The sequence below is a fragment of the Protomyctophum bolini genome (genome assembly GCF_963924005.1).
Source record: "Protomyctophum bolini genome assembly, chromosome: 22".
Taxonomy (NCBI): domain Eukaryota; kingdom Metazoa; phylum Chordata; class Actinopteri; order Myctophiformes; family Myctophidae; genus Protomyctophum; species Protomyctophum bolini.
The window spans coordinates 11,872,866-11,900,165 of record NC_137883.1 but is presented as its reverse complement, the minus strand read 5'-3'; the positions used below and the strand labels follow the sequence as shown (position 1 = coordinate 11,900,165).

The following is a 27,300-nucleotide window of genomic DNA, read 5'->3' as shown; positions in this document are numbered from 1 at the left end:
ATTGTCTTGCAGCTGATCAGTGCGGTGGTGCTGAAGGACTGGAATGACATCCTGCAGACATGTGACCTGAGGAGCTGGAAGGAGGCTCTGGCTGCTGTCATGACTTACTCTCACCCTGACGAGTTCTGCACCCTCTGTAGTGAGTATACTAACATGACCTATTACGCTTGCGGCTTAACCACTGCGTGCATTTCAAAGCACATCAACTACTTGCTCCATGTCACTATATATATGTGTCCGTCTCCTCAACTCAGACGTTCTTGGTGGAAGGCTAGAGACGGCAGCAGACAGCCAGCTGCAGATCCAAGCCTGTCTGTGTTACATCTGTGCCGGCAACGTGGAGAAACTGGTGTCCTGCTGGACCAAGGCACAGAACGGACACTGCCCGCTTTCTCTCCAGGTGTGTGCCACAGACCGTCCACCGCCAGGTGGACCTTGAGGGGGTCCCCCAGCAGAATGTGTTAATTTTAGCATCTAGATCAGTTTAGCCACTTGCAAAGTGCACTATGCAAAGGTTTTTTTAAATGGCCCGTCTACGAGCTTCGTTATCTGCTATTCAAACATTTTAACAACAATCGGGTGCACGGTTGCTGCTGGGGTAGTCTCGCATAGCCAGACAACTATTCCACAATCTTCGAATGCTATATAGAGTCTGGAACTACACCTCCCGAAAATCTGTTTGTCAGTTCAGTATTTCCATTTCGGCTAAGCAACAAGCTATACGTTTAGATGATTTATGTTTATATTAGGATAAATTTGCGTGACTGTAAAGACAAAATGGAAGTGTGGAAGTGGCTTCACTTCCGCTTTAAACTTGAAATAAAACAAGAATCCTATTAAATATAAAGTGAGTGAGTGCTGATGAATAAAGCACAACGCTGTGATCTTGGCCTCTGCAGGAGCTGGTTGAGAAGGTGGAGGTTCTGCGGCGTGCGGTGGAGCAGACACAGGGCTCCTGCTCGTCTGCCATGGGGGTCCCGCTGGGGGACACCATGAGCCGCTACGCCAGCCTGCTGGCCTCTCAGGGCAGCCTGACCACCGCCATCGCCTATCTGCCCGAAAACTCTGACCAGGTACGGAACGCGTCGTTCACATTGTTGCTGCTAACGAGGGCCAAATAACGTGATTTATGCTCTTCTATACGCCGGTGTCTAAAATGGCCAGTCTACAAGCTCAGATCGTTTTCAGCTTGTAGTTTGGCTACTTAATAAGTAATTTTGCTTATGAGCTGCTGAACTACACTGAGAGGCTTATTTCTATTTGTTATTTTGTCAAATTAATTGTTAATCATCTGCTCTGTGCAAAATGTTATAGTCTGTACTGTGAAAAATTGTTTTTAGATGTGAGAGGGTGTCAAACCTTTTCAAAGTATTCTAGTTCATATCAGAGTTGATGTGTTATATTTTAGAAATCTGTCTTCTAGTCTAGTGCAGTTAGTGTTTTCATAAATGGGTGTATGTCTACCCCTAGTGGTACACATAGGTACTACAGGAAGTATATGAGAAAGGTGGAACATAGACATTTTTATTCACTGTTATCTTTAATCATAACACTGACAAACGTGTGGACCTGCTGATCTTTAAAGTGTTAAATAAAAAGATATATAATTGAATAGAAAGAGCGTCGCAGTCCCGCTTCAGGCCCAGGAAATAATTCCCTTCATTTTCCCCATAGACATTTCAAAAAGTATTTATTTAAAGATCTGTAAGATCACATAATTAGAAAGGTGGTTACAACACTTTTATTTTTTCTTCTTTGTAATTATTTGTTCGGCCCAAAATATTGTGTTTGTTGTCATGATTTGTCACGATCCGAGTTGGCTTTGTTCGAGGCTTTAAATAAATATATTTTTAAATGTCTATGGGGAAAAGCATGGGGAATTATTTCCTGGGCCTGTCGTCGCCGTGTCACAGGTTACTCTGATGCATACCAAAAAATAAATAAAAAATATGCTCAAGTGGCAGGCAGGCATAAGTCTAGAAGTCTTGAATTGTCACTTCACTGTCACCCCCCGCCGGACCGCTCCGGACCCACAGATTGAGAACCACGCAATAACGCTAGACCATTCGTTGTGCTTTGTCTTTGCTGGTCCAATTGCAGTTATATTTCCCTCTCCCCTCCACTAGGTGGCGGTACAGCAGCTCCGTGAGCGCCTGAGCCGGGCTCTGGGACAACAACAACAGGCAGCAGTAGCTCCAGCGGCCCCAGCAGCAGCAGCCCAGCCCCAGAGTGCTCTGACCCAGCCGCCTGGCCCTCAGGCCCAGCCTTCTACTGCCCTTCATGCTGCTGCTGCTGCTGCCTTCCACCCAGGCCAACCCCAGGCCATGGTGCCCCAGCCTCCTGCAGCAGCCCCGCTACCCATGGCTGTACCTGCCTCCACCCCAGTGCCACCTCAGTATTACCAGCCAGTACGTTCCACTCACCCTCTCTCACCAACATGTTGTCGGGCGGAAATCCAGTATTGGTTATTATTTAGTCGCACGCTCTTGTTAATAATTGGTTAAATGTTTATAAAACCAGCAGACGCACTTAACCACTTACAAGTTCATGTGCTATACAGCTGAACATCTATGTTATTATGACATACACACTTACCTTGTTATAACAATATACTATTTGTCTTGTTATAATGCTTCACATGTGACAACTTATATATTGTTATAGAACGTAAAGCGATTCACCTCGTAATGCTATGCCTGCAAGTTTAACCTTGTAACAAGATAACTAGTGTTGTTATAAAAAGATAAGTTTGTATGTTGTAACATGAAAATATCATTGTCTTGTTTATTTGTTATATAGGGAAAAAAAACCTTTCAATACATTTGTCACATTATAACGGGATGTTAATTGGGGATGTTCCGCTATGCGTGTTGTGTTGTGTGAGTGCTACAGTGTTGTTCCTGCTTCCTGGTGATGTGATGTGATGAATGGATGGTTGACTTGTCTTCAGGGATGCAACTATCCATTATATTCTCAGCTATATTCTCAGATTATTCTATTGATGACTTTTCCATATCTTTTAATATTTTCTTTATTTTCTATATATCAACAAAATCGATAAATCACTTAATCTTTATTTTATACTTCATTACACAGGGGGATATTGTACAGATCTATTTTCACTGTTTCTTTTCTAAACCTTTCGCCTATAGTAACATTACCAAAATAGGGATTGATTTTTAATCGGGTATTTGATAAAATTACTTTTTTTATTCTTTTATTATAATCGATTGGTTAGATTAACTGTTGCAACCCAACGTGTGTGTGTGTGTGTGTGTGTGTGCGCGCGCGCGCGTGTGTGTGTCTATGTGTGTGTACGTACTTCAGGCCAGGTCTACCTCTACCGTTACCTCCTGGAGTAACCAAACCCCTACAGCCTTCCCCAGTGCCCCCCCTCCTCAAGTAGGCACTGGCCCAGACCCACAGGTATATACCCCCCCCTCTCCCCTCGCCACCCAAGTCCCTCTCCCTTCCACACAAACCATTCCCATGGGCCCACAGTACTGCTGAGGAATATGGCAAGTGGGCACCAATTCATTGGCAAAACACAACAGAGTTGATATTGATAATATGCCGTTAAAACCATAGCAATGTTGTGTGTTCTTGCAGGTGGAGCCCTCAAGCCCCGTGTATGGAATGCCAGCTCCCGCAGGAGCGGCCGCGCCTCCCCCCTCATCCACCGCTCCTCAATACATGTACTCTCAACAGTACCACCGTAAGTGTTGTGTACAATACATGTACTGTCACCTGTACCAGGAGGTCTGCCACACTGCACCTCTACAGAATCAGAGTAGATTACTTTCAGCCGTGTTCCTTGAAGAAAGGCAGAGTAGAACTGCTCTCCTGGTCAAACATACTCTTATCCACCCCGTCGCTCTTTTATCCGTTAACAAACGTCAAACATTTTCTTTTTGATAGTGAATGTTTGCCTCTGATCCTATCCTAATCCTTTGATCCTACGGTGCCTGTTTATTTTAGTAGTTCTCTTCTAAAGAGGAATTGTTTTAGTGTTTCTAACATGAGATGAGAGTGGATGTTATCTATCTAGTTTTCTGCACGTTTGCCTTGTTGCCTGAATCCTTTTATAATATATACATGAAACTTTTCTTTTCATGGACCAGATCTCAGCATGAAATACAACTGTCAATAATGCTTGATTTATATACTTAGTTGCGCGCCTGGTGCTGAAAATAAGGTCACAAATGTGTCACAGAACTATCACAAATGCATCACGGCACTTGTAGATTTGCTGTTTTCAGCACTCTGCACGCAACTAAGTAAATGTATAAATCGGGCTTAAATGTGCTGTAAGTGATATTGTTTTGGTTAAAACAATAGTTTTTTATTAAAACGTTAAATGTCTTTATTGTGATAGTAATCATTGCTCATTGATTGTAATCATTGTTCAGTAACGGGGTAACCGCCCTTCTCTCCAGCTCACCAATTCATCAGCTTAAATTTAATCGCTTTTTCAGAAAACTGTCAGGATGTAGAAGACATTTATAGAATCTGATCTCAGGTCAGAATGCGTTAAGGAGCGGGAGAGACGGCGAGACTCCCGTTACTGAACAAACCGAGTCTATAGCAATGATTACTGTCACGGTATAGAGCTATTTAACAAAAACAACATCACTCACTGGCAACTTTTAACGGCAACTGTTTATCTTGTGTGCACCTCAGCCTACGCCCAGGTCGGCCAGCTTCCACCCAGAGACGGGGGCCCACATATCTATCAGCCTCTCCAATACCCGCTCTCTGCCCAGGCCGTCTCTTCTTCTGCCATGCCCTGCTCTGCCCCGCAGCCCCCGGGCTTTCTGGCTCAGTACTCTCAGCCTCCATATTATCCCGGACCTCCTCCTTTGTCCTCCTCTTCCGCTCCCCCCTCGCACCACCCTCCTGTCCTTCCAACCTCATCCGCTCCTTCCTTTCCTGCTCCTCTGTCCTACACCTCCTCTGGGGGGTCTTTTCAACACGGTGGGCCCGGATCGCCTCCTGCAACGTACATGCCTCCTCCTCCACCGTTCGGAGCCTCAGGTACACACGGCAACGGCCTCCATCTCGAGCGAATCCCTCTGCCTTTCAGAGAACTGGGTGCACGGTGACGCAGTCGTTAGCGCTGTCGCCTCACAGCTAGAAGGTCCTGGGTTCGAGTCCTGCTGGGGATGACAGTGAAGTGACAATTTTAACACCAAGAAAATAACATTTGTCAAATAATAGTATGAAAATAGCTCATAACGCCAGAGCTCGTTGATCGGCTATGTTCACAATATCTATTTGTGGAACAGAGTCAAACTAAATGTACTCAACTCCCACAATTCCTCAGTTAAAGTATGATTATTTGGGGGGGTCATGGCCTGAAAAGCTGAGAACTACTGGCTTAGAGAGGGATGAAGCTGTTTGACAGCACGTATCATCTGTGTTGTGTAAATATATGGTTTAAGTTTGTTTAAAAATGTTGGATTCATGTTCATGGCCTTTGGGCTAGGGTTACTCGGTCTGCAATCTTTTCCCTCCACCAAATCTCTAAATAGCCGATCTAGAATCTCACAACGTGTCACGCTGCAACGTGTTGTGAGCTTGTGGATCGGCTGTTTTCAGGGACTGTTCCTCCCAGAATAGGGAAGTAACTCTGAGGGATCCCGGACCCCGGTTGAAGACCCCTGGCTTCTTAGACTCAATCAGTGGATTACCAAAGTGCTGAGAGAGGGGTGTCGTTTTGGTCCAAATGAGTGAGACCGTTGCCTTTGTTTTGTTTTGTCAAGACATGATGTGGAGAACCGGTGTCATCATAAATAATGTTTCAGACCTGAGAAAGAAATGAGAAGTTTGTTGCTGTGTAGTGAACAAAATACTAAAAACATTATAGCTAGCTGAGAACCTTCATTTCACGATGAGTCTCAACAGTTACCTGAAATATCATAATTTTAGCCATTATAGCTGTTTTTTAATCAAGATAGATTTGTTTTGTTACTGTTTCTATTCATAACAATAGTACACCACATAATAATTCTGGGTTAGTTTTAACTAGTGAGTTAGTTACTTACTTCGTAGAAATGAATGACTAAATGCTTCAAGATTATTTTTCTTTACACAGGCCCACAGAATGGTTGGAATGACCCTCCTGCCTTGAACAGAGCAGCAAAGAAGAAGGTTAGTCTGACTCTGAGCCAGACCATCTCATTAACCACGTAACCCTAGCTTTTGAGATTGCCACGGTGCAGCAGTTTCCGGCTGACACTGAAAACCTGACGCATGATTTTAAGTATACATTAGATTACTGCGGCTTCCTTTTGACTGGTCTGCCAAAAGTCAAAGTCCGGAATTCCAAATTTACTTGAGTAAAAGTACGAATGTATTGGCATGAAAATGTACTTGAAGTATTGAAAGTACTCAAGTCATAAAGCAGAATGTCCCAAAAATATAAATGTCATAATAATAGCTTTATGTGTTCCCCATCTCTTTTCCTGTCTTTTAGTTTTCTGCTCATTTTGATAAATTGTTATGCTTCCCTTTTTAGCACCCTTTTAGCATTTTATGTATGAAACAAATAAACATAGACAACACACTTCTCAAATGACTGTAGCGTTGACATGATGTCTCATCACTCAACAGGGTCTTCAGAATTACACTCCTCCGACACCCATCACTGCACCCATCATGACCCCACTGGGAGGAGAACCTCAGGTCAGGCCTGGCACAATCATTACATGTAGTCTCAGTCGGGCAGAAACCTTGGATCTTTTTGTTTTGTTTTGTAAATGAACTCCCTGCTTGATCACACACACACAAAACCATCAAAAGTATGCTTTCGAATTTGAATCCTGAAAAGTAACAGTTTTGGACATGTGTGGTAACTGTGGTTTCCACCCGACAGAGACGATAATCATAATTATCACAATATTACGTAATCGTCATAATTATGTTGCAGAAATAGCTGCTCTGCAAGCTCACAGTGAGTTGTAGAGTGGCTATTTCTGCAATTTTATTATTTATATAATAAATTATTATACGTTAGTAATTTGATTATTAGTCCCGGTCACTCAAGTAATTTCTTTGCATATTTAAGTTATTTGTCTCATCTGCCCTGTGCAAACGTCTGAAATGTGACTTTAATTTACATATTCCAATGCCAAAAATAATAATGAACACAATTAAATTGTGAATTAATGAATCGTCGACTGCAATTTTGTGAGCGTGACACAACCCCGTATTGCCACCAGGCTGTGCCAGTACCCTCCATACCCTCCCAGACCATGGTACAACAAGGCCCGCCCGGCGTGCAGGCTCCGTACTCAGGCATGCAGCAGCAACAGCAGCATCTCCCACATCATCCACCCATGAATCCAGCAATGCCCCCGACCAGTGTGGAAGGGGCCCCAGGAGCACCGATCGGTGATGTGATACAGGTAGGCGCCTATACGCATGGACAGAAATGCGCAAAGGATATAACCACCGTGTCTCTCCTCTCCGGAATAATCCTTATGCTTTCTTGCTATGCTATAAAGGAAAAGGAGTCCGTGTTGCAGAACTGGTGATTTAATAAACAAAATAATAATTCAAAAGGACAAACGTGATCACTGATCAGCCAGGGTTCTAATTCTGTATCCAATCTCCGTAGTGAACAAACAAAGTAATATCTCTCTTCCTCTCAATAATGCAACCGCTTCCCTGCACACCAGAACAGAAAGTAAACACAAGATATCCCATAATACTCCTCGTCCCAGCCTCAGCCCGCCAACACAGTTAAAGGAACAATCCCCCTATATATACCTTAGGGTTACAAGGTTGAACTGCTGAAACCAGTGGTTCTCAAACAGTTTTTCATGTTGAGGGTCACCCCCAAATTGATATGGCCACGCAGAACGCCAATCTGGACAGATGTTGTGCCAGGGAGGGACCCGTAGAAGAATTATACATCATGCTACTTATAACTGTATAATATGACAGTGGTTCCCAAACCTTTCAGCCTGTGACCCAAAACTGAAATTAGATATTCGCCCAGGACCCAAACTAGTGAAAGTAGCACTTCTAAAAAAATATTTGTTCTAAATCATGTCAAATTTCTTACATTTTTCTTCATGACATTACTGAAAAAAAAATCATTGGAATGTTTTTTGTAATTTAAAAAAATAATAATAATTAAAAACCACATGTAGGAAACACAAACGAAGGGGACCCATGACAAGGTGTCTGCCATCCACTGTTTGGGAAACGGTGCATTATGATATGACATGACATCTGGTAGACTGTAGGAGCCAACATGTCTCCGCTAGGCCTGATTGCTATTGTTGTTGTTACAGCCTGTCTGTTATGGTTCAGCTTGTCCGTGTAGCAGCTAGAGTGTAACTATGGTCTGAGCCTTGTGTCCAATGTCTGTCCATGCAGTCCAGCAATCTGTGTCAGACTGTGTGTCTAACGTACTTCTCCCCATGATATCATGTACATTAAAGCATAACCATCACCACCTAGAATATTGTCTCTGACTGACACATATTATTACCAGAGTTCCACGGCCCGTAACTTTTAATTAATTAATATTTTGAATGTAGCAGATCTACAAGCCCCCCAGCTTTGTGGAGCGGCTATTTCCGAAGGGCAGGGTTAAGTGTGTGTGTGTGTGTGTGTGTGTGTGTGTGTGTGTGTGTGTCTGTCTCACACAGCCCATGCAGTCCATCCCTGCTGAGAAGATCACCAAGAAGCCCATCCCAGAGGAGCATCAGGTCCTAAAGACCACCTTTGAAGGCCTCATCCACAAGTGCTTGGCTGCAGCCACCGATCCCGTAAGTCCAGGGATGTCTGTACAAATGTGTCCATGGCAAAGACCCAATTACTGAACGTCAATGTCAAAATCAGAGTTACAGACCTTCTATGGTCATTCAGGGCTATCTCTTTGTGTTTCTGGTAATATTATTTAATATTTGTAATATTATTTGTCCACTAATTTTGTATGTCCGTGGCAAAAATGTCTGTTTCACTATATGGTTGTTGTTGGGTGGAAACCATGTACAGTGTGTCCAAAATCCTTTCAGGAAACGGGGAGAAACAAAGCTTATTTTAGAGTTATTGATTTCTTCTGTTTGTTTATTTTACACTCCCAAGGACCCCTTTGATAATGAGTTTTAAGCTATGCTTTTACACACATCACATCAGAGTTTGTCTTCATCCCTCAGCAAACCAAGAGGAAGTTGGACGATGCCAGCAAACGACTGGAATCACTCTACGACAAACTCAGAGAGCAAACGGTGAGTATCTCCTTTGAAGCAGTGGTTCCCAAACGTTGTAATCTCAAGACGCCCCAAAATAATATGTATTTTGGCCGCGGAGCATCCAACTGTACAAGGTGCAGAGCTGCGAGCTTGTATATCTGCTATTTTTGAATAGCCAACGTATATAAAAATCCAGTGAGTTGTGATAATTTTAACCTATTAAGACCTGAGACCAGATTTTTACAAAATGTCTTCTTGAAGACCTGTTTCTATATCAGTGATTCTCAAACTATAGAGGGTATGCGCATGCTTAAAGTGAATGGCACATCGAGTGGCAAAGCAACATGCAAAGTGAGTTTAACATTGTTTAACGTTGTTTAATGCAATCAGATGGGACTTTTCTGTTTGGATGTATGGGCTGTCGAGGCCAGAAAGTAGTTTTTTGCGACACAAATGTTATGTATTGTATTGTATATATTCGTTGATCATATATAATCATGTTTAGAAGATTATCCCACAACATAATTATGTTTCTCGATTTACTTGATTGTTGATTAATCAAAAACGTTATCAGTAGAACGATAACTGGCTATAACTGTAACGGTGCTACATCGCATGATGGAGATCAATAGGGTGTTGAGACCATATCATTTTAGATTAGAAACATGACATACTGTTGCAAAGAAAAGTCTGTATCAAAATAGGTATGCTGTGATGTTTTTATGACTTTACTGCTCTATTTTCTCTTCAGCTCTCCCCAGCCATTCTAGGAGGACTTCACAACATGGCAAAACGCATTGAGTCTCGATCTTACGCAGACTGCCTCAATATTCACACCCACATAGTCAGTAGCAGCAACTTCAGCGAGATATCAGCCTTCATGCCGGTACTAAAGGTGGTGTTGACGCAAGCCAACAGACTTGGGGTCTGAATCGGCCCGAGATTCCTGATCCCTGAGTTCTGCTTAGCGTGCGGGTGTTGCCCACCGACAATAACCCATTCTGACCTGAGATCAGATTCTAAAACTGTCTTCTACATCCTGACAGTTTTCTGAAAAAGCTATGTTTCTATGTCAGTCGTTCTTCGATTTTTCAAAAAATAGCAGACCTACAAGCTCGTAGCTTGTAGATCTGCTATTTTTCAATAGCTAAAGCATAACATAATGCTAGCACCAAAAGGGGTTCGCGCCCAAAATGGATTAAGCGATCTACAAGCGTGTAGCACAGTGCAGTGTGAGGAGCTTGTAGATTGCCTATTTCTGGTGCTACGTATGAATCAGGATTAACTCTGACATGGATGATATGGATGTCAAGCCTTTGCAAATAATTGAGGGAAGTGTTTGTTGTTTTTATTTGTTTTAGTCTTTTTTTATGAATTGGGTAATTTCGTACAAACCTCCATTTGACTCACATGTTAGTTTATGTCTTACATTTGATAGATTCCTCCTTGTGCCATTAAATGCCAGTTTCTGATCATGGCTCTTGACACAACAAGCTATGTTTTCAGGATCCCATTCCGTTTCTAGCCAGTACGCCGACATGAATTCACTTCACTACGTCCTATTTAACAAATTAAAATTAAATCATAAATACACGATCTATCAAAGCTGAATCGGACACTAAATCTTGTCACGAGTTCTACACGCTTTTAAATGATATTTTTAATGATATTATTAAATAAGTTTAGATTTTTAAAATTTTAAAACGTGAGGGAGGGAGGACTGCCCATAATTCCGACATCCCATTCCTACCTAGCTTTGCGTGCGTAATAATGCGGTGCCGTCGGACTAATGACACAGCACCGAGGGAGGTATTTGAAATGTCTGCCTTCACTTCATTCTCATATTTCTTTTTATGACCCTTCTACTTCACTACAGTTATATACAGTATATCGTTGCTGTCAGGCAGAAACCTCTTATCTCCATATTTTAACTTTTTGTGGGGTTTTTTTCTTTCCATAAGTTAATGCCCTACTTGATGTACTACAGCGCCACTCAAAAGTGGCAGATTTACAAGCTTGTTCGTACTGTGTTTTGAGCTTGTAGATCTGCTACTTTTGAATTTTTATCCTGAGAAGTCACAGTTTTGGACATATGAGGTTTCCAACCGACGGAGACGACATGCAGTATATTGGAGCAAGGTCATTCCAGTCTGCAGTCTTCGTGCAAAACAATGCATTCCTATTTCTTTACCGTTATTTGTTTTCGTGCATTTATTTTCAGTATAATCATGACGGTGCATTTTTAACTTGCCATTTCAAACGGACTGTAGTTTCACACCGTTTTCGAGGTATGCATGAATGAAACACATGCTTGCAATCATTCTTCGTGGTAATGATGTAATTAGGAATACACTCAAATTCCACGGGAACTACTTTAGGAAAGGAGAGTGTACTCAGTTATTGTTCCATCTATGAGCAGGGCCGTAGTCTGAATTGTTCTCCTGTCTGCTAGAAGTTAACGGAGGAAAGAACACTTCTTTGTTTTCAATTGACTACATGCAATATTTTCAATAAATGATATTTATTTAAAAGATGCTCATTGTCTTTATTTTTTTAAGGCAGTTGCTTTGTGTATTGTGTGTGGGTAAATGCTGTGGCAAATTGCGCTTTGTTTTAAGTTGTGCTGTTTTCGGTCCAGGTTTACTGTGCCATGCTGTTGATGGATGATGTAGGAGTACTCTGAATGACTGCTGTGAAGAACTGGATGAGAACTGGAATTGTATTCCCATATCTGTCTGAGGAAATGCATGCGTTGTGCTTTGTAAAGTCATATAAAATGTATTGGTGGAGCAACATGGCTCAGAATGTCATGAGGGGGTCTCCATGAGTAGGGGATGTGAATAGGGTTTGGTTGTAGGGGGTCTCCATGAGTAGGGGATGTGAATAGGGTTTGGTTGTAGGGGGTCTCCATGAGTAGGGGATGTGAATAGGGTTTGGTTGTAGGGGGTCTCCATGAGTAGGGGATGTGAATAGGGTTTGGTTGTAGGGGTCTCCATGAGTAGGGGATTTGGTTGTAGGCGTTTTCAGATGCCGGAAGTCTATATGGTTATTTCCCTGTTTTTGGCTGACTTGAGCAGGTCTCATTCTTTGCACCAGGTGACTAGTGATTAGTCCAGCTATTGTAGCGTCCTATAGATATTTTAATTTCTCACACACACACACACGCCACACACGTCTACAGTGCACACATCTCTTCTGCAGCCTCTATGGTATCATAAAACAGTTTGAGCTCTGTGTTACGGTCCTATGTGGCCCAGTGGTGTTTTGGTCTGTGTATAATCCACTGTTAGTGTTTTCCAGTGCTGATGATGGATGGTGGGAGTGGCAGTAGAGATTGGAGGCGTGTCGTGGAGATTGTGACACACCTGGGCCAGTATAAAATCACCAACCAGTATAAAAGGAGAGAGAGAACAGCCCACCAGCTTTTTTGCCATTGTAACAAACACCACATGCTGCTGGGTCTGTTTTCCCAGTGAAACAATACTAGACAGACAAAGTCACTAGTCAGATAAAGTTGATAGTCAAAGTTACTTTAAGCAACTCAACTCCTATAAACCACTGTCCCAAGTATCCCAAACCATTTGCCTGCGTGCACTGCAATAGAAGCTATAGTACCATCAAACGCAGAAAGTGGAACTGGATAGGCCACACCCTTAGAAAGGACACAGATAACACCACAAGGCAGGCCCTGGACTACAACCCACAGGGGAAGAGGAAACAGGGTAGGCCAAGAAACACCTGGAGACGTTCTACTCTCCAGGATCTAAAGGACATTGGAATGAGCTAGCAGGAAGCAAAAGCGCAGGCCCAGAAGAGAGTGAGATGGAGAGCTCTGGTGGACGCCCTATGCCCCTCGACGGGGTAAAGAGGATTAAGTCAAGTCACTGCAATAGAAGGGAAGCTGTATATGGTAAGGGTGTGCTGCTATTTTCTTTTGTTGCCCCAGTTTTGCCCCATTGTTTCTAAGTATACAGGTAAAAATATAGTACAGGTAAAAAGACGGAGAGACGGCTTGGGATATCCGTGGATATACACCACCAACCAGGATGGGGTCGTCGGGTCGATTACAAGTGAAGGTCAAATTAATACAGACCGTGTAGTCCACGTCAAGAGTTGCACCCGATGAATCCACCCATCGAATGCACAGGAATAATGGAATTACTAGAAATATCTCCCATCGTATATGGGCTCAGACTGCATAACGTAATTCCAGCAGTCTGAGGAGCTGAGATTACTCAAATTACTCACCAAAGCCCATGTAATGCTGAAGCCACAGAGTAATAAGGATAGAGGCTAAAGCTCGGGTGAGAGTTTACATAGAATATTGTTCTGATTGGTGGCAGGACTTTTCTTGGACATATTCTGCTATGGCCTCATTTCGTCACTAGATGGCGGTCTTGTTTGATTGATTCTGGTTAATTTATAAGCAGCATAGACTTTGACACTGGTCATTATAATTCCTGGTTACAGGATCTGTTTGATGCTTATTGAAGCGGAGTTGACTACTTCTTGATTAGGTTTGATGGTCTTCAATGTTTGTCTCTCACTCAGCTAAGGGTCCTTGCCCTGACAAAGTAGGGATCGCCACTACTAGGCCCACTACACTGCACTAACCCTTCTCCATGCAACTTGATAAGAGGTTTGAGAATACTCCTCATGACATATTTCTCATGTTTTATATGGCTGTGGTGATGCTGCAGTTTGTATTGGCTTTATAGATTCGTTTGACAGTGCTATCTAAATTGTTGTCTCACTCACAAGTCACAACCCTATTACAGGCTAGTGAGGGATTGAGTATCACTGCTGTTTTATCACTAAATACAATTCAATTAATGTTGTCTGAATTCATACGAAACTTTGGGAGCCCACCTGTAATAACTAGATGACACTGAATGTTCACTTTTGATAGGTGCAATGTACACACACACACACACACACACACACACACACACACACGTGTGTGCTCTGTGCCCGTGGAATGTGTTTAGATAAATAAAACAGGTATACAGTGTACAATGCTGTATAATGTGGTTTGTCACGTACACGGATTTCTCTTTTTTTAATATATGTTCATTGGTAATGGGTTTCAACAATTTAGTACAGTTTGAACATACGTACCATTTTTTTCCCTCCCTCACCCCATCCCTCCCCCTAGCCGCAATTTGCAACTCTAGATTTTTTTTACAATTGGCTGAATCTAGAGTTGCAATAACCTCCATTGACTTCCTATGCATGGTTTTGGTTTTGCATTGGTTTGTGACCTCCTGGTCTTAAATTACGTTAAACTCACCAACATTGCAGCTGTAGTCCAAGCTTGAATTATCCTCTTTCGATCTGGTGTCGCTTGTTTATCATAAAAGTCCCCGTAAAAAAAGTTATGAGCTACTTTCTGTCCAAAATATTCCACAACTATTATTCCGAGCCGCCATCTTGGATTTTTTTCAACGTGCCATAAAACAAGACGTGAGGGGGAGCGCTTGTTTAATAGAATCTTACCTGCGCAGGTAAGACACCCAAAGAAGAGGCCGACACCCTAGGGATGGAGGGACACTATTAAACAAGCGCTCCCCCTCACGTCTTGTTTTATGGCACGTTGAAAAAATCCAAGATGGCGACTCGGAATAATAGTTGTGGAATATTTTGGACAGAAAGTAGCTCATAACTTTTTTTACGGGGACTTTTATGATAAACAAGCGACACCAGATCGAAAGAGGATAATTCAAGCTTGGACTACAGCTGCAATGTTGGTGAGTTTAACGTAATTTAAGACCAGGAGGTCACAAACCAATGCAAAACCAAAACCATGCATAGGAAGTCGATGGAGGTTATTGCAACTCTAGATTCAGCCAATTGTAAAAAAATCTAGAGTTGCAAATTGCGGCTACCCTCCCCCCAGTTATCGTCATCAAAACAATATAAAAAATAACATTAATAATTGAGTACAGACATACAAAAACAAACATACATACAGACATATGATATAAACAGTAGGATACACAAATAATAATTTAAGCACAGATAACAAAAACAATATAAATAACAAAAAATAAAATAAAATAAAACAAAATAAATACAATTATGAGTTGGGTTATTCGAGTTCAAGAGATAGTCAGTGACAAGTTATGTTGGAAAAGATTGTGTTCGGAACGTTGTCATACATCACCCTCTATACACAGTTCTATCATTATGAGAAATCAAAAACACACACACAGTATTGATTCAATTAGTCTGTCGGAAGTACTCTCAGATCCTCAAAGTACGTAATAAATGGTTGCCAGCTAGAAAAGAACCTTTCTGTTGAACCTCTAATTGTAAACTTTATTTTTTCCAATTTTAAAAATCCCATAATATCCTTAAGCCACATAGTTATAGAAGGGGAAGTTGGGGATTTCCATCCCAACAATATTCTACGTCTTGCTATCAGTGTGGCAAATCGTACACAGATTTCTTGAGTGTGGCAGAAGCAGAACCCTTAGGAATTATGATGGCAGTAGATGAAACCTTGACAATTAAAAGTGCTCAGGAAATAACTGAATATTCAATATGCCTTCCTGGTAAAATGTGAGAGGTTTGATAATAGAAACTAATAGCATATTAACACAATGGTCCTTTAGGAACGCAGTGGTATACTGTTCCTTTTGATCAACTCTCAGGACAATGACGGGAAATATTTATATTTAAAATATTGATGGTGTGGAATTATAGTAATTATAGAAATAAGCAACATGGGGACTCATCAAACAGAATTATGTGGGGAATATGTAGATATTTTTGTTGTTTGATCTCTTTTCCCACTCCCCCCTTCTTCTTCTTCCCTTACTTTTTTTCTAAGGAAATAACAATATTTATAAAACTAATTTCACTCACTTCCTTACTTTTTAAACCTGTGTGTGACAAAATAGCTGATTCAGAGCAGGAAATCACTACTGAGTCATATTATGGATGGAATTGTGCACATGACATGAATTTTAGCTTTCCATTGCAGATCAATTAAATGAAGTTTTCTTTCTGGGGCAACCCAAACCTACTGTACTCACCAGGGAGCAGGTTGGCGCCTCGCATGGTTTCTACGGCCGTCTGTGAATGTACAGTGAAACGAGACTGACGTGTGAATGGGTTGATGTAATGCACTGTGGCGCATTGATGTAATCAATGAAGTTGATTATGTGGGTGCTATACAAATGTAAAGTACATAAAACTATGGAAAATGGCACATGTTTGATACTTGCCCTGAGAGCACAACATCGGCAAGATAAAATATTTTATGCACACTTGTATTCTCATTCTATAATTTTGGTTAATTCTATTTGTGCGTTATCTGACTGAACTATACTTATAAGTGACTGTATAAGTCAAGCAAAACATCAGAATGTGCTCCTTTATTTTCTTATAGGCCTATAATGTGGCATCTTTTTTTATATTCTGTCGTGGCTATACAGTATGTAAAGTGCCCTATGCTTGAAAACCATTTAAGATGTGAGATATGGTTTATCTGTTCAAGACCACCATGGAATTACAGTGAGGAGCATGACTGTCTGACAGATAGAAAGATTAAGCTTAGCCCATACACACGCACACATGCACAGTACACGCAGCCTGGCCACACACACACACACACACACACACACACACACACACACACACACACACACACACACACACACACACACACACACACACAGTGGAGCATTCTTCCATGGCTGTCAGTGTGCGCACAAGTTGAGTTGTATTTCATGAGGAGGGTAGGCTGGTATGGTTGTCACATCACATCTGTTCCCCAGGAGCTGACATGTACAGTAGTGAGTGTATTTTTGGTTATCATTCCTCTGCTGTGGATGATCATAATAATGTACCATACAGTATGTACTCCCTGAGGGCGAGAGGCAACCTCGCCCTTTAGGGTCGGATGCGAGGCGGATGTGTGCACGCATCCGCCTGGGTGACGGCAAGCGGCAGACTGCTGGGCGAGTGCTGACGCTTTGGCATGGGGGGTCAGATCAACATATATGGAATGAATTCTGTACTGGCCATATATGGAGCGTGTCTTGAGTGTACAGGGTTTGATGAGGTCAGATCAACATATGCAATGTCGGAACAGGAAGGACGGATGGGGAAGGATCAACATATGCAATGTCAGAACAGGTCAGCTCCATATATGGAGATCTAAAGGTTTGAGGTCAGATCTAGAGTTGCCGGCTGGCTCCATATATGCAGATGTAGGTGATGATCCAGTCTTCTCCATGTATGGTTATCCAGGGTTCGATTATGTCAGTGTTGTGATCTTCGTATATGAAGATGGCCATATATGGTGGCATGACGTGTCATGAGGCGTGACCATATATGGAAGCGTATGTCATGCGGTGTGACTTTTATGTTTCCTGCTGCTGTTTTATTGTGCTTTTAAATACATTTATTGTGATACACTGTAACTGTATTCCCTTATTGTATCTGTTTTATTTTAGCTTATTTTCTCTTCTCAACATTTTAATTACTAATTATTTTTATTGTAGCAAAATGTCCTTTTATGATGTGTTCTTTCTCTTAATGCTCTTAGTGTTTTGTGTACAATCACTTTGAATTGCCTTGTTGTTGAAATGTCTGTTGAAACTTGCTTTTCCTTAAAGGGATTAACAACACATTAATCTATTACTAATTACAATCCAATACTATGATTGGGAAATGGGCCATTCTGGTCAATAAGTAGCCTACATTTACATTGTTGCTCAAGTAAAATAATTTTGAATGCACAACTTTACTTTTAAAACGGTATTTCTTCATTATTCTATTGCTTTTACTTAAAGTTTCATACTGCAGTAAAATCCTGCGGGTGTTAATTTATCCATTTGTAAGTGAGAGAGTGTACATTTGGTTCCATTACCGTCTCAAGAGTCAAGTTAAGTCTGGGGATTTTACTGTGTAGATATGTACATAGAACAGCTTTGTTCGACACAATGACTCAATAGAAGAGCAACGAGATAAAATACAACCACCCCAATTGTATGGGGTTATATTGTATTAAACTTTTAACATATACTCTACCATACCGATTGGACAAATTTGACAGCAGGAATTGCCTGTCATGATTTGACCCCCCAGTATTAGGATGTATTAGGATGTTGATATTCACTCATCAGCCAACACTCCCCACTGACTAACCCCCCCCCCCCCCCCCCCCCCCCCCCTTTGATTTACATCGACAGGGCATGTGAGCTCAAACCCACAATTCAACATTTTGGTTTTACGATGTTGATATACATTTTGTATTCATCCTTAGGACCCCCCCCCCAGAGAGGACGTATAGGGCCTTAGTCCTACTCCTTAGTAGGGCCTTAGTCCTACTCCTTAGTAGGGCCTTAGTCCTACTAGGAGAGAGACTGACACTGAATCATGAATCTAAATATAACATTTGTTTATTCCCCTTGTTGCAACGAAGAGATCAGTGGGCTGCTCAGCTGTGAAATAGACCTTAAACTACAGGCAATTACCTCCTAATGAGCGCTATGCATTCCCCCACAGACCTTCCACAACAATATTGGATTAATTAAAGTTTTAATCACCAAATCCCTCTAGGGAATTTGTATGCTAATGCTGATCTGATCCATGGGAGGGGGTGTTATAAAAAGTCAAGACTTTTTCTCTTTTTTTTTTAGACTGTTACCACAACCATGTCTTCTCATCAGTTTGAATTTGCATATTTACCTTAGTAGTGGACATACATCTAGCAGTACTAAGCACTGTAAGCAGTAGCAATATCACTTTTGTCAAATGTCAATTTTGGCACTTCTTCCTCAGTGACATCACTTCCTCCACAGTGACAAGTCCCGGAAAAGGCATGCTGTGATTGGCCAGTAGTCACTTTGAGTGGCAGCGTGCCGTGCCTCAAGCTCAATATGGCGGCCTCCTCAGAGTGCACAAATCTGCATTGTTAGGCAACTGTTTGCTGCGTGTGAGCTCTGGGCAGTCTACAGTATATGGTTGAGAGAACAGACGTTGGAAACACACATATGATGGAAGTGCCCACTGCCAGGAACTAGAAAGCTACCTAATTTCATCTGGTATCTATGACTCCCGGCCCAACATCCACGTGCTACCCCTCGATATGACATTGGAGGATGAGTTCAATCTACTAGTCATTGTTGTGGATGTAAATCCCATCTGGTGGGGACAGCAAGCTCAGCAGCGAGATGTAGAGTTCACCCTGTCCAAGTGTTTGGATGCTGTCATGGTAGTTGGTAACTCACACCTGGTCATGTCCAGGACAAACAAATTAGCTGTTATTGCCAGCCACTGTCAAGACAGTTACTTTCTGTATCCCAGTAAGAACTCTGGGGAAACTGCTGTTGCTGGGGATGGCTCTGCAGGACATGTTCCATCTTCAAGTGGGGATGGGAAGTATGAACTTCTAGCGGTTGCCAATAACCTTATTACTCAGGATATAAGGAATGTCATGTCGAGAGTTGAGGTAAAGGGACATTCAACTCATACGTTATTGACTGGATCCCTTGCGAAAGCTCTCTGCTATATTCACAGAGTCACAAAGGAACTGGAAGCTTCGCAAGAAATGAAATCAAGAATATTGGTGGTAAAAGTAGCTGGCGCAGCAGCAGAAGACTGTGCTCTCCAGTACACGAACTTCATGAATGTGGTTTTTGCTGCTCAAAAGCAGAATATCCTGATAGATGCCTGTGTGCTGGACTTAGACTCGAGTCTTCTTCAGCAAGCTTGTGACATGACTGGAGGCTTGTATGTAAAAGTACCACAGACGATTGCCCTAGCGCAATACCTCTTGTGGATATTTCTGCCCGATGCTGACCAACGCTCACAGCTGGTGGTGCCGCCGCCTGTAGACGTAGACTACAGACCTGCATGCTTTTGCCATCGCAACCTCGTTGAAATTGGCCATGTATGTTCAGTGTGTTTATCAATATTCTGCAAATTCAGTCCCATCTGCCCATGTTGCGAGGCTGCCTTTAAGCCAAAGCTGCCTTTCAAGTCAAAGAAGATCAAGCCATCCATCTGACATGTGCATTATTTTATATGTCTAGTTCTTATCCTACACACAAAGTCATGCACCACTCGGAAATAAAATAAAATCTGATATGCCTACATAAATTGAAACAAATACATTTGGTGCTTACAATGCATCCACATAATCATTCTGCTGTTTTGGGGTGTAATTGTCAATTTGATTATCAAATTATGAGAAAATATATAGTGTGTTAATGTTGAATTAATGTTAAATTGGTGGTGTGATAGATTCATTCATCTTTGTCAGACTGTGAGGTTCAAATCAAATGTCAGAAGCCAAAATGTGAAGATGTGAATGTTATTATAGCTTGCCATTCAGTTATATTTATTGAAGTAAGCTATGAAATAATAATACCTGGGACTTATATAGCGCTTTTCTAATACCCAAAGACGCTTTACATGTGTGGTGGCCGGGGTGGGGTGGGGTGGGGTGGGGGGGGGGGGGACATGAGAAAATTACAACTTTATTAGAAAACAAGTAAAATAAGAGTAAAAACCAATAAGAACAGTACAGGTGGGTTTTGAAGGTGGGGAGTGAGGGGGCATCCCGGATCTGTTTGGGGAGGGCATTCCAGAGGGTAGGGGCGGCCACGGAGAAGGCCCTGTCGCCCCAGGTTTTGAGCCTGATTCTCTTGGGGATCACCGGGAGGCCGGCATCGCTGGACCTGAGGGAGCGGGATGGTGCGTGTATACTGTGTACAGGCTGCACGCATAATATGCACACAGGTTGTGTGTAAGCGATTTCAAAACCTGTTGTTTTGAGGATCGTGAATTGTTATGCTGTGTGAAGCAGCCGGTCATAGCCTCATGCTCCTCTTAGCATCTCAGTTAAATAAATCACAACGATGGGGTTTTGAGGGCAGCACCTAATCCAGTCTATAACATCAGTCATACAGTATATTATATCAGAAGATGACATCACTAATATAACATCAGTCATCTCCATATTTGGTCAAAAACCAACAGATGCCAGTCAGAGTAAGAAATTAAAGATAGTAATCCTTTGGAAACATTCCCACATTGCTAATGGCGCTATGGCCTGAACATTTGACCTTACAGGATCATCTGACTGTCACTGTTTTCAGAAGGTGATCACGTAGCCTCTGTTACCTGGCTGTAAACCATGGGGAGCATAGTCGGTTCCAGAATGGCAGCTCCCGTCGGTCGCGCGGCTATTCAGGCTGTGCGGCCTCATACCCCTCTGATTACATTTCCCAGAAGGAACGGCTTCCCAAAACCAAATGCCCAAGAGGCGGTGAAGAAATTAGCGGTCGACTTCCCGTCACAGAGTTCTCCTAGTCCCCCTCCGGCCGCAGTGGAACCTCCATACTGGAGACCCCCGGGGCCTGTAACTCTGCCTCCTGGCACAACAGACACCCTGACCTCTATTCAGAGGCTCCCTCAGAGATACAGGAGGAGACCGGTGACGGTGGAAGAGATGGACTACATCCAGCGTGGTGGACCCGAGTGACATGCACATGCAGTATGGTGACCCAGAGAACACAAGCGAAGTCCCTCTCTAGTCCCTCGCAGGCAGGGGGAGAGGGGAGTTGCACCACTCAGTTCACACGGATGTGATTTTTTTTTTAATACAGTGAGCTTTTTGTGTTGTGGTCCGGCAGCCATCTAGCCTATGTCAGATGTGTTTCGCTTAAATTCTTAAACAATATATTTATTTGCAAACATACCATCACAGTACCACTGTACGTTGGTCTCTGCAACATTCTATTCTTTTGTTTTCTACCAATAGGATGTCCAGGCAGCTCTTCATGGAAGACGGAAGTAACTTACCCAGCGGTGTCTTTCAATTGGGCCTCCCAATGAGCCACCAAGAAGAAACAAGAATGACTCAGTCATAACTGCCAGGTGAATCGGTGTGTGTGCCACAGCCTCTGCCTCAGCTCACGGCTTCACGTTGCGGCGTTCAGGCTATGGCTTTTATGGGTAAGTCTCCCATTGGCCTAGTGTCTACGAAGGTCGACTTTACGGTTGCTAGTAGAGAAGTAGAAAATGTAGTCGAGACACTTTTGAAGCATCTGGCAAAATCACATTTGTTTGTGACACGGTTTAAAAGTTAGATCCCCCAAAAGGTGCCACCATGAGCCTAATCAGTATAAAGTAAATATTCTTTGTTTGAGTAGTCGGTGAGATCTTCAACGTATGGACAGCAAATTGTACATTGGTCCTCCTGTTGTCCATGTGAGTTAGGGATATTGGCGTCTGTGTCATCCATGGATCTGTTGACAGGCCTAGGGTACAGGTGGGTAGGTGAGTCTCAAAGTGGGTTCTTGAGGGGGTTACAGGCGGTCCTCAGCCAAATTTAGTTGATAGTATCAGAGATCTGTTAAACCATTTTAACCCAACCGTGTTAAATGAGGGGCGCTCTTATCATCGTACATCATCATACATCATCTCAGCCAATCACAATTTGCGTTCTCAGCTTCGTCTTCAATGTTTGTGTAAACTGGCCATTCATTATCGATGGCATTTAATGTTTGTGTTAGGACAAAGTTTGTGTTTACACTTACACACACTAAAAGCTGGACATATGGAGAAAATAGAATATTTTGAATATTTCTTTTAACATTTCAACAACAAATCTTATACGGGGGTCCCTGGCATACATACACTATTCAGATGGGGGTCTGTGGCCAAATAATGAATTTGGGGGTGCTTAAATTAAAAAGTTTGAGAACCACCAGTCATAGACTCTAGAGTGCTTGGTATAGTCTTTGATTAGCCTCCGAAAGCACTCCATTCCCACAGAGGACTCTAATGATGCCATTGCCAGTCATTCAGGTCAAAGCACTTTTTTGTTGAGTTGGGTGCAATCTGGGTACCCATCGAGAGACTAAGTAGCAGCTATATAGGGTGAGCTTTCCACACCATTCTAGCTAGGACTCTTAAACTTGTTCAATCTTATATTGAAGAATCAGAATGATTCTAGTAGGGAATGAAATCATGTTAAAGAAAAGTAAATGTAATGTAATGTCCATGGTGTTAACGCCATGAACATTAAAAGCATAAGTCTGAGATTGTTATCTCTGCAGTCCAGCACTTTATGGTAAATGCTGTGTAGAATCTCCCATGCTCAAAGTGTGTTCAGCATGCAAGCTGCCTGCGCTGTCTAAAGCATCTGAGTGAATTTGTGATGAGAAAAAGCTGGTAATTGTTCATTACATAATTCAACATATCAGTGTAGCTGATGAACTGTAGTGGTTTCCATGAGAATTACTGATGCTACCAATATTATGTGCTGGCTGACCATATGTTGCTTCCCCCCCCCCAACAAATCCAAAGAATGATATTGAAATTCGCCCCGAACAAATATTACCGTCCTACCTCCCTAGCTGCTCTCAAATGATCCTAAAGGGCTTAAATTGAGCAGTTATTATTTCATCAGTATATCGTAGTTCTTCTATACTTATTTACTGTGAGTCTGTGAAATTATTTGAGATACAGAAATGTGTCTCAAAGTAATGGAAGCTATACCGTAGCTGTAGCTGACCAGCTAGTGCATTAACCATAGCTATATAATCTGTTACATTTCATCTGGTGACCTGTGTTCCACCACCAGTCCTCACCCAATTGCTTCAATTTCGGGACCCCAAATGTATATCTTTAGCAAACAGCATGAAAAGGTAAAATTATGTATCTCATGTGTAGTTTGACTTGTCCCGACCCTGCCTGCTGCAATTTTGTAATTGGGTTCCAGAGAAGTATAGGAAGCAGTAGAGGAGAAAAAAGGAAGCGATCTCCATTATTCTCCACTGCACTGTCACTTTCAAACACTTTCAGTCTGTCATCTTCCACAGGGAAATTAGACAGGATAGAAAGAGTACAGGTTTTTTTCCCCCCTTAAACTATGGCAGTTTATATTTCAAAACTCTTACTAAAAAATTTAACATAGGCTTACACCTCTGTCTGTGTAGTTTGGAAGCCAAGACTATAACCCATGTTTTTTGAAATTTTGAAATTTCTTCAAATCCTCAAAAATGATGAAAAACGGCGTGCTGTAGTATGCCGTACGGTATGGGCTATAGCCCATGTTCAAAAATGATGAAAAATGAGGATAACATTTTTTTCAAAAATTCAAAAAACGATGGGCTATAACCCATGTTTTTTGAAATTTTGAATTTTCTTCAAATCCTCAAAAATGATGAAAAACGGCGTGCTATAGTATGCCGTACGGTACGGGCTATAGCCCATGTTCAAAAATAATGAAAAATGAGGATAACATTTTTTTCAAAAATTCAAAAAACAATGGGCTATAACCCATGTTTTTTGAAATTTTGAAATTTCTTCAAATCCTCAAAAATGATGAAAAACGGCGTGCTGTAGTATGCCGTACGGTAGGGGCTATAGCCCATGTTCAAAAATGATGAAAAATGAGGATACATTTTTTTTCAAAAATTAAAAAAACGATGGGCTATAACCCATGTTTTTTGAAATTTTGAAATTTTTTCAAATCCTCAAAAATGATGAAAAACGGCGTGCTATAGTATGCCGTACGGTAGGGGCTATAGCCCATGTTCAAAAATGAGGATAACATTTTTTTCAAAAATTCAAAAAACGATGGGCTATAACCCATGTTTTTTGAAATTTTGAAATTTCTTCAAATCCTCAAAAATGATGAAAAACGGCGTGCTATAGTATGCCGTACGGTAGGGGCTATAGCCCATGTTCAAAAATGATGAAAAATGAGGATAACATTTTTTTCAAAAATTAAAAAAACGATGGGCTATAACCCATGTTTTTTGAAATTTTGAATTTTCTTCAAATCCTCAAAAATGATGAAAAACGGCGTGCTATAGTATGCCGTACGGTAGGGGCTATAGCCCATGTTCAAAAATGATGAAAAATGAGGATAACATTTTTTTCAAAAATTCAAAAAACGATGGGCTATAACCCATGTTTTTTGAAATTTTGAATTTTCTTCAAATCCTCAAAAAGGATGAAAAACGGCGTGCTATAGTATGCCGTACGGTAGGGGCTATAGCCCATGTTCAAAAATGATGAAAAATGAGGATAACATTTTTTTCAAAAATTCAAAAAACGATGGGCTATAACCCATGTTTTTTGAAATTTTGAAATTTCTTCAAATCCTCAAAAATGATGAAAAACGGCGTGCTATAGTATGCCGTACGGTAGGGGCTATAGCCCATGTTCAAAAATGATTAAAAATGAGGATAACATTTTTTTCAAAAATTAAAAAACGATGGGCTATAACCCATGTTTTTTGAAATTTTGAATTTTCTTCAAATCCTCAAAAATGATGAAAAACGGCGTGATATAGTATGCCGTACGGTAGGGGCTATAGCCCATGTTCAAAAATGATGAAAAATGAGGATAACATTTTTTTCAAAAATTCAAAAAACGATGGGCTATAACCCATGTTTTTTGAAATTTTGAATTTTCTTCAAATCCTCAAAAATGATGAAAAACGGCGTGCTATAGTATGCCGTACGGTAGGGGCTATAGCCCATGTTCAAAAATGATGAAAAATGAGGATAACATTTTTTTCAAAAATTCAAAAAACGATGGGCTATAACCCATGTTTTTTGAAATTTTGAAATTTCTTCAAATCCTCAAAAATGATGAAAAACGGCGTGCTATAGTATGCCGTATGGTAGGGGCTATAGCCCATGTTCAAAAATGATGAAAAATGAGGATAACATTTTTTTCAAAAATTCAAAAAACAATGGGCTATAACCCATGTTTTTTGAAATTTTGAAATTTCTTCAAATCCTCAAAAATGATGAAAAACGGCGTGCTGTAGTATGCCGTACGGTAGGGGCTATAGCCCATGTTCAAAAATGATGAAAAATGAGGATAACATTTTTTTCAAAAATTAAAAAAACGATGGGCTATAACCCATGTTTTTTGAAATTTTGAATTTTCTTCAAATCCTCAAAAATGATGAAAAACGGCGTGCTATAGTATGCCGTACGGTAGGGGCTATAGCCCATGTTCAAAAATGATGAAAAATGAGGATAACATTTTTTTCAAAAATTCAAAAAACGATGGGCTATAACCCATGTTTTTTGAAATTTTGAAATTTCTTCAAATCCTCAAAAATGATGAAAAACGGCGTGCTATAGTATGCCGTACGGTAGGGGCTATAGCCCATGTTCAAAAATGATGAAAAATGAGGATAACATTTTTTTCAAAAATTAAAAAAACGATGGGCTATAACCCATGTTTTTTTAAATTTTGAATTTTCTTCAAATCCTCAAAAATGATGAAAAACGGCGTGCTATAGTATGCCGTACGGTAGGAGCTATAGCCCATGTTCAAAAATGATGAAAAATGAGGATAACATTTTTTTCAAAAATTCAAAGAACGATGGGCTATAACCCATGTTTTTTGAAATTTTGAATTTTCTTCAAATCCTCAAAAATGATGAAAAACGGCGTGCTATAGTATGCCGTACAGTAGGGGCTATAGCCCATGTTCAAAAATGATGAAAAATGAGGATAACATTTTTTTCAAAAATTAAAAAAACGATGGGCTATAACCCATGTTTTTTGAAATTTTGAAATTTCTTCAAATCCTCAAAAATGATGAAAAACGGCGTGCTGTAGTATGCCGTACGGTAGGGGCTATAGCCCATGTTCAAAAATGATGAAAAATGAGGATAACATTTTTTTTAAAAATTAAAAAAACGATGGGCTATAACCCATGTTTTTTGAAATTTTGAAATTTCTTCAAATCCTCAAAAATGATGAAAAACGGCGTGCTGTAGTATGCCGTACGGTAGGGGCTATAGCCCATGTTCAAAAATGATGAAAAATGAGGATAACATTTTTTTCAAAAATTAAAAAAACGATGGGCTATAACCCATGTTTTTTGAAATTTTGAATTTTCTTCAAATCCTCAAAAATGATGAAAAACGGCGTGCTATAGTATGCCGTACGGTAGGGGCTATAGCCCATGTTCAAAAATGATGAAAAATGAGGATAACATTTTTTTCAAAAATTCAAAAAACGATGGGCTATAACCCATGTTTTTTGAAATTTTGAAATTTCTTCAAATCCTCAAAAATGATGAAAAACGGCGTGCTATA

The 27,300-nt window shown here is 41.1% G+C and overlaps 3 protein-coding genes across 7 annotated transcripts in view; all 3 read left to right on the top strand.

Annotated features, from left to right (window-relative positions):
- sec31a (SEC31 homolog A, COPII coat complex component) overlaps positions 1-11,737 on the top strand; it is a 30,747-nt gene extending 19,010 nt beyond the window's left edge. For 2 of the 5 annotated variants that reach the window (XM_080756400.1, XM_080756399.1), the window contains exons 17-29: positions 13-139; positions 255-400; positions 900-1,073; positions 2,127-2,408; positions 3,328-3,426; positions 3,610-3,715; positions 4,681-5,034; positions 6,095-6,150; positions 6,613-6,684; positions 7,221-7,406; positions 8,661-8,780; positions 9,171-9,242; positions 9,958-11,737. In XM_080756400.1, coding sequence (XP_080612526.1) covers positions 13-139; positions 255-400; positions 900-1,073; positions 2,127-2,408; positions 3,328-3,426; positions 3,610-3,715; positions 4,681-5,034; positions 6,095-6,150; positions 6,613-6,684; positions 7,221-7,406; positions 8,661-8,780; positions 9,171-9,242; positions 9,958-10,137 — 1,974 coding nt within the window. In that variant the 3' untranslated portion in view covers positions 10,138-11,737. The remainder of the gene's footprint in view (positions 1-12; positions 140-254; positions 401-899; positions 1,074-2,126; positions 2,409-3,327; positions 3,427-3,609; positions 3,716-4,680; positions 5,035-6,094; positions 6,151-6,612; positions 6,685-7,220; positions 7,407-8,660; positions 8,781-9,170; positions 9,243-9,957) is intronic. The other 3 variants (XM_080756401.1, XM_080756402.1, XM_080756403.1) reach the window with 3 other exon arrangements.
- Positions 11,738-19,305: 7,568 nt separating this feature from the next.
- LOC308309620 (general transcription factor IIH subunit 3-like) lies at positions 19,306-20,226 on the top strand (the record flags this gene model as incomplete). Its single annotated transcript, XM_080755531.1, has 1 exon — positions 19,306-20,226. One exon carries the CDS (start codon positions 19,306-19,308, stop codon positions 20,224-20,226), a length of 921 nt encoding a protein of 306 aa, XP_080611657.1.
- A 1,155-nt stretch (positions 20,227-21,381) lies between these two features.
- On the top strand, positions 21,382-21,705 carry LOC308309619 (alpha-ketoglutarate dehydrogenase component 4-like; the record flags this gene model as incomplete). The annotated part of the gene is made up of 1 exon (XM_080755530.1): positions 21,382-21,705. The coding sequence occupies one exon, from the start codon at positions 21,382-21,384 to the stop codon at positions 21,703-21,705; it is 324 nt and encodes a 107-aa protein (XP_080611656.1).
- Positions 21,706-27,300: the final 5,595 nt, after the last annotated feature.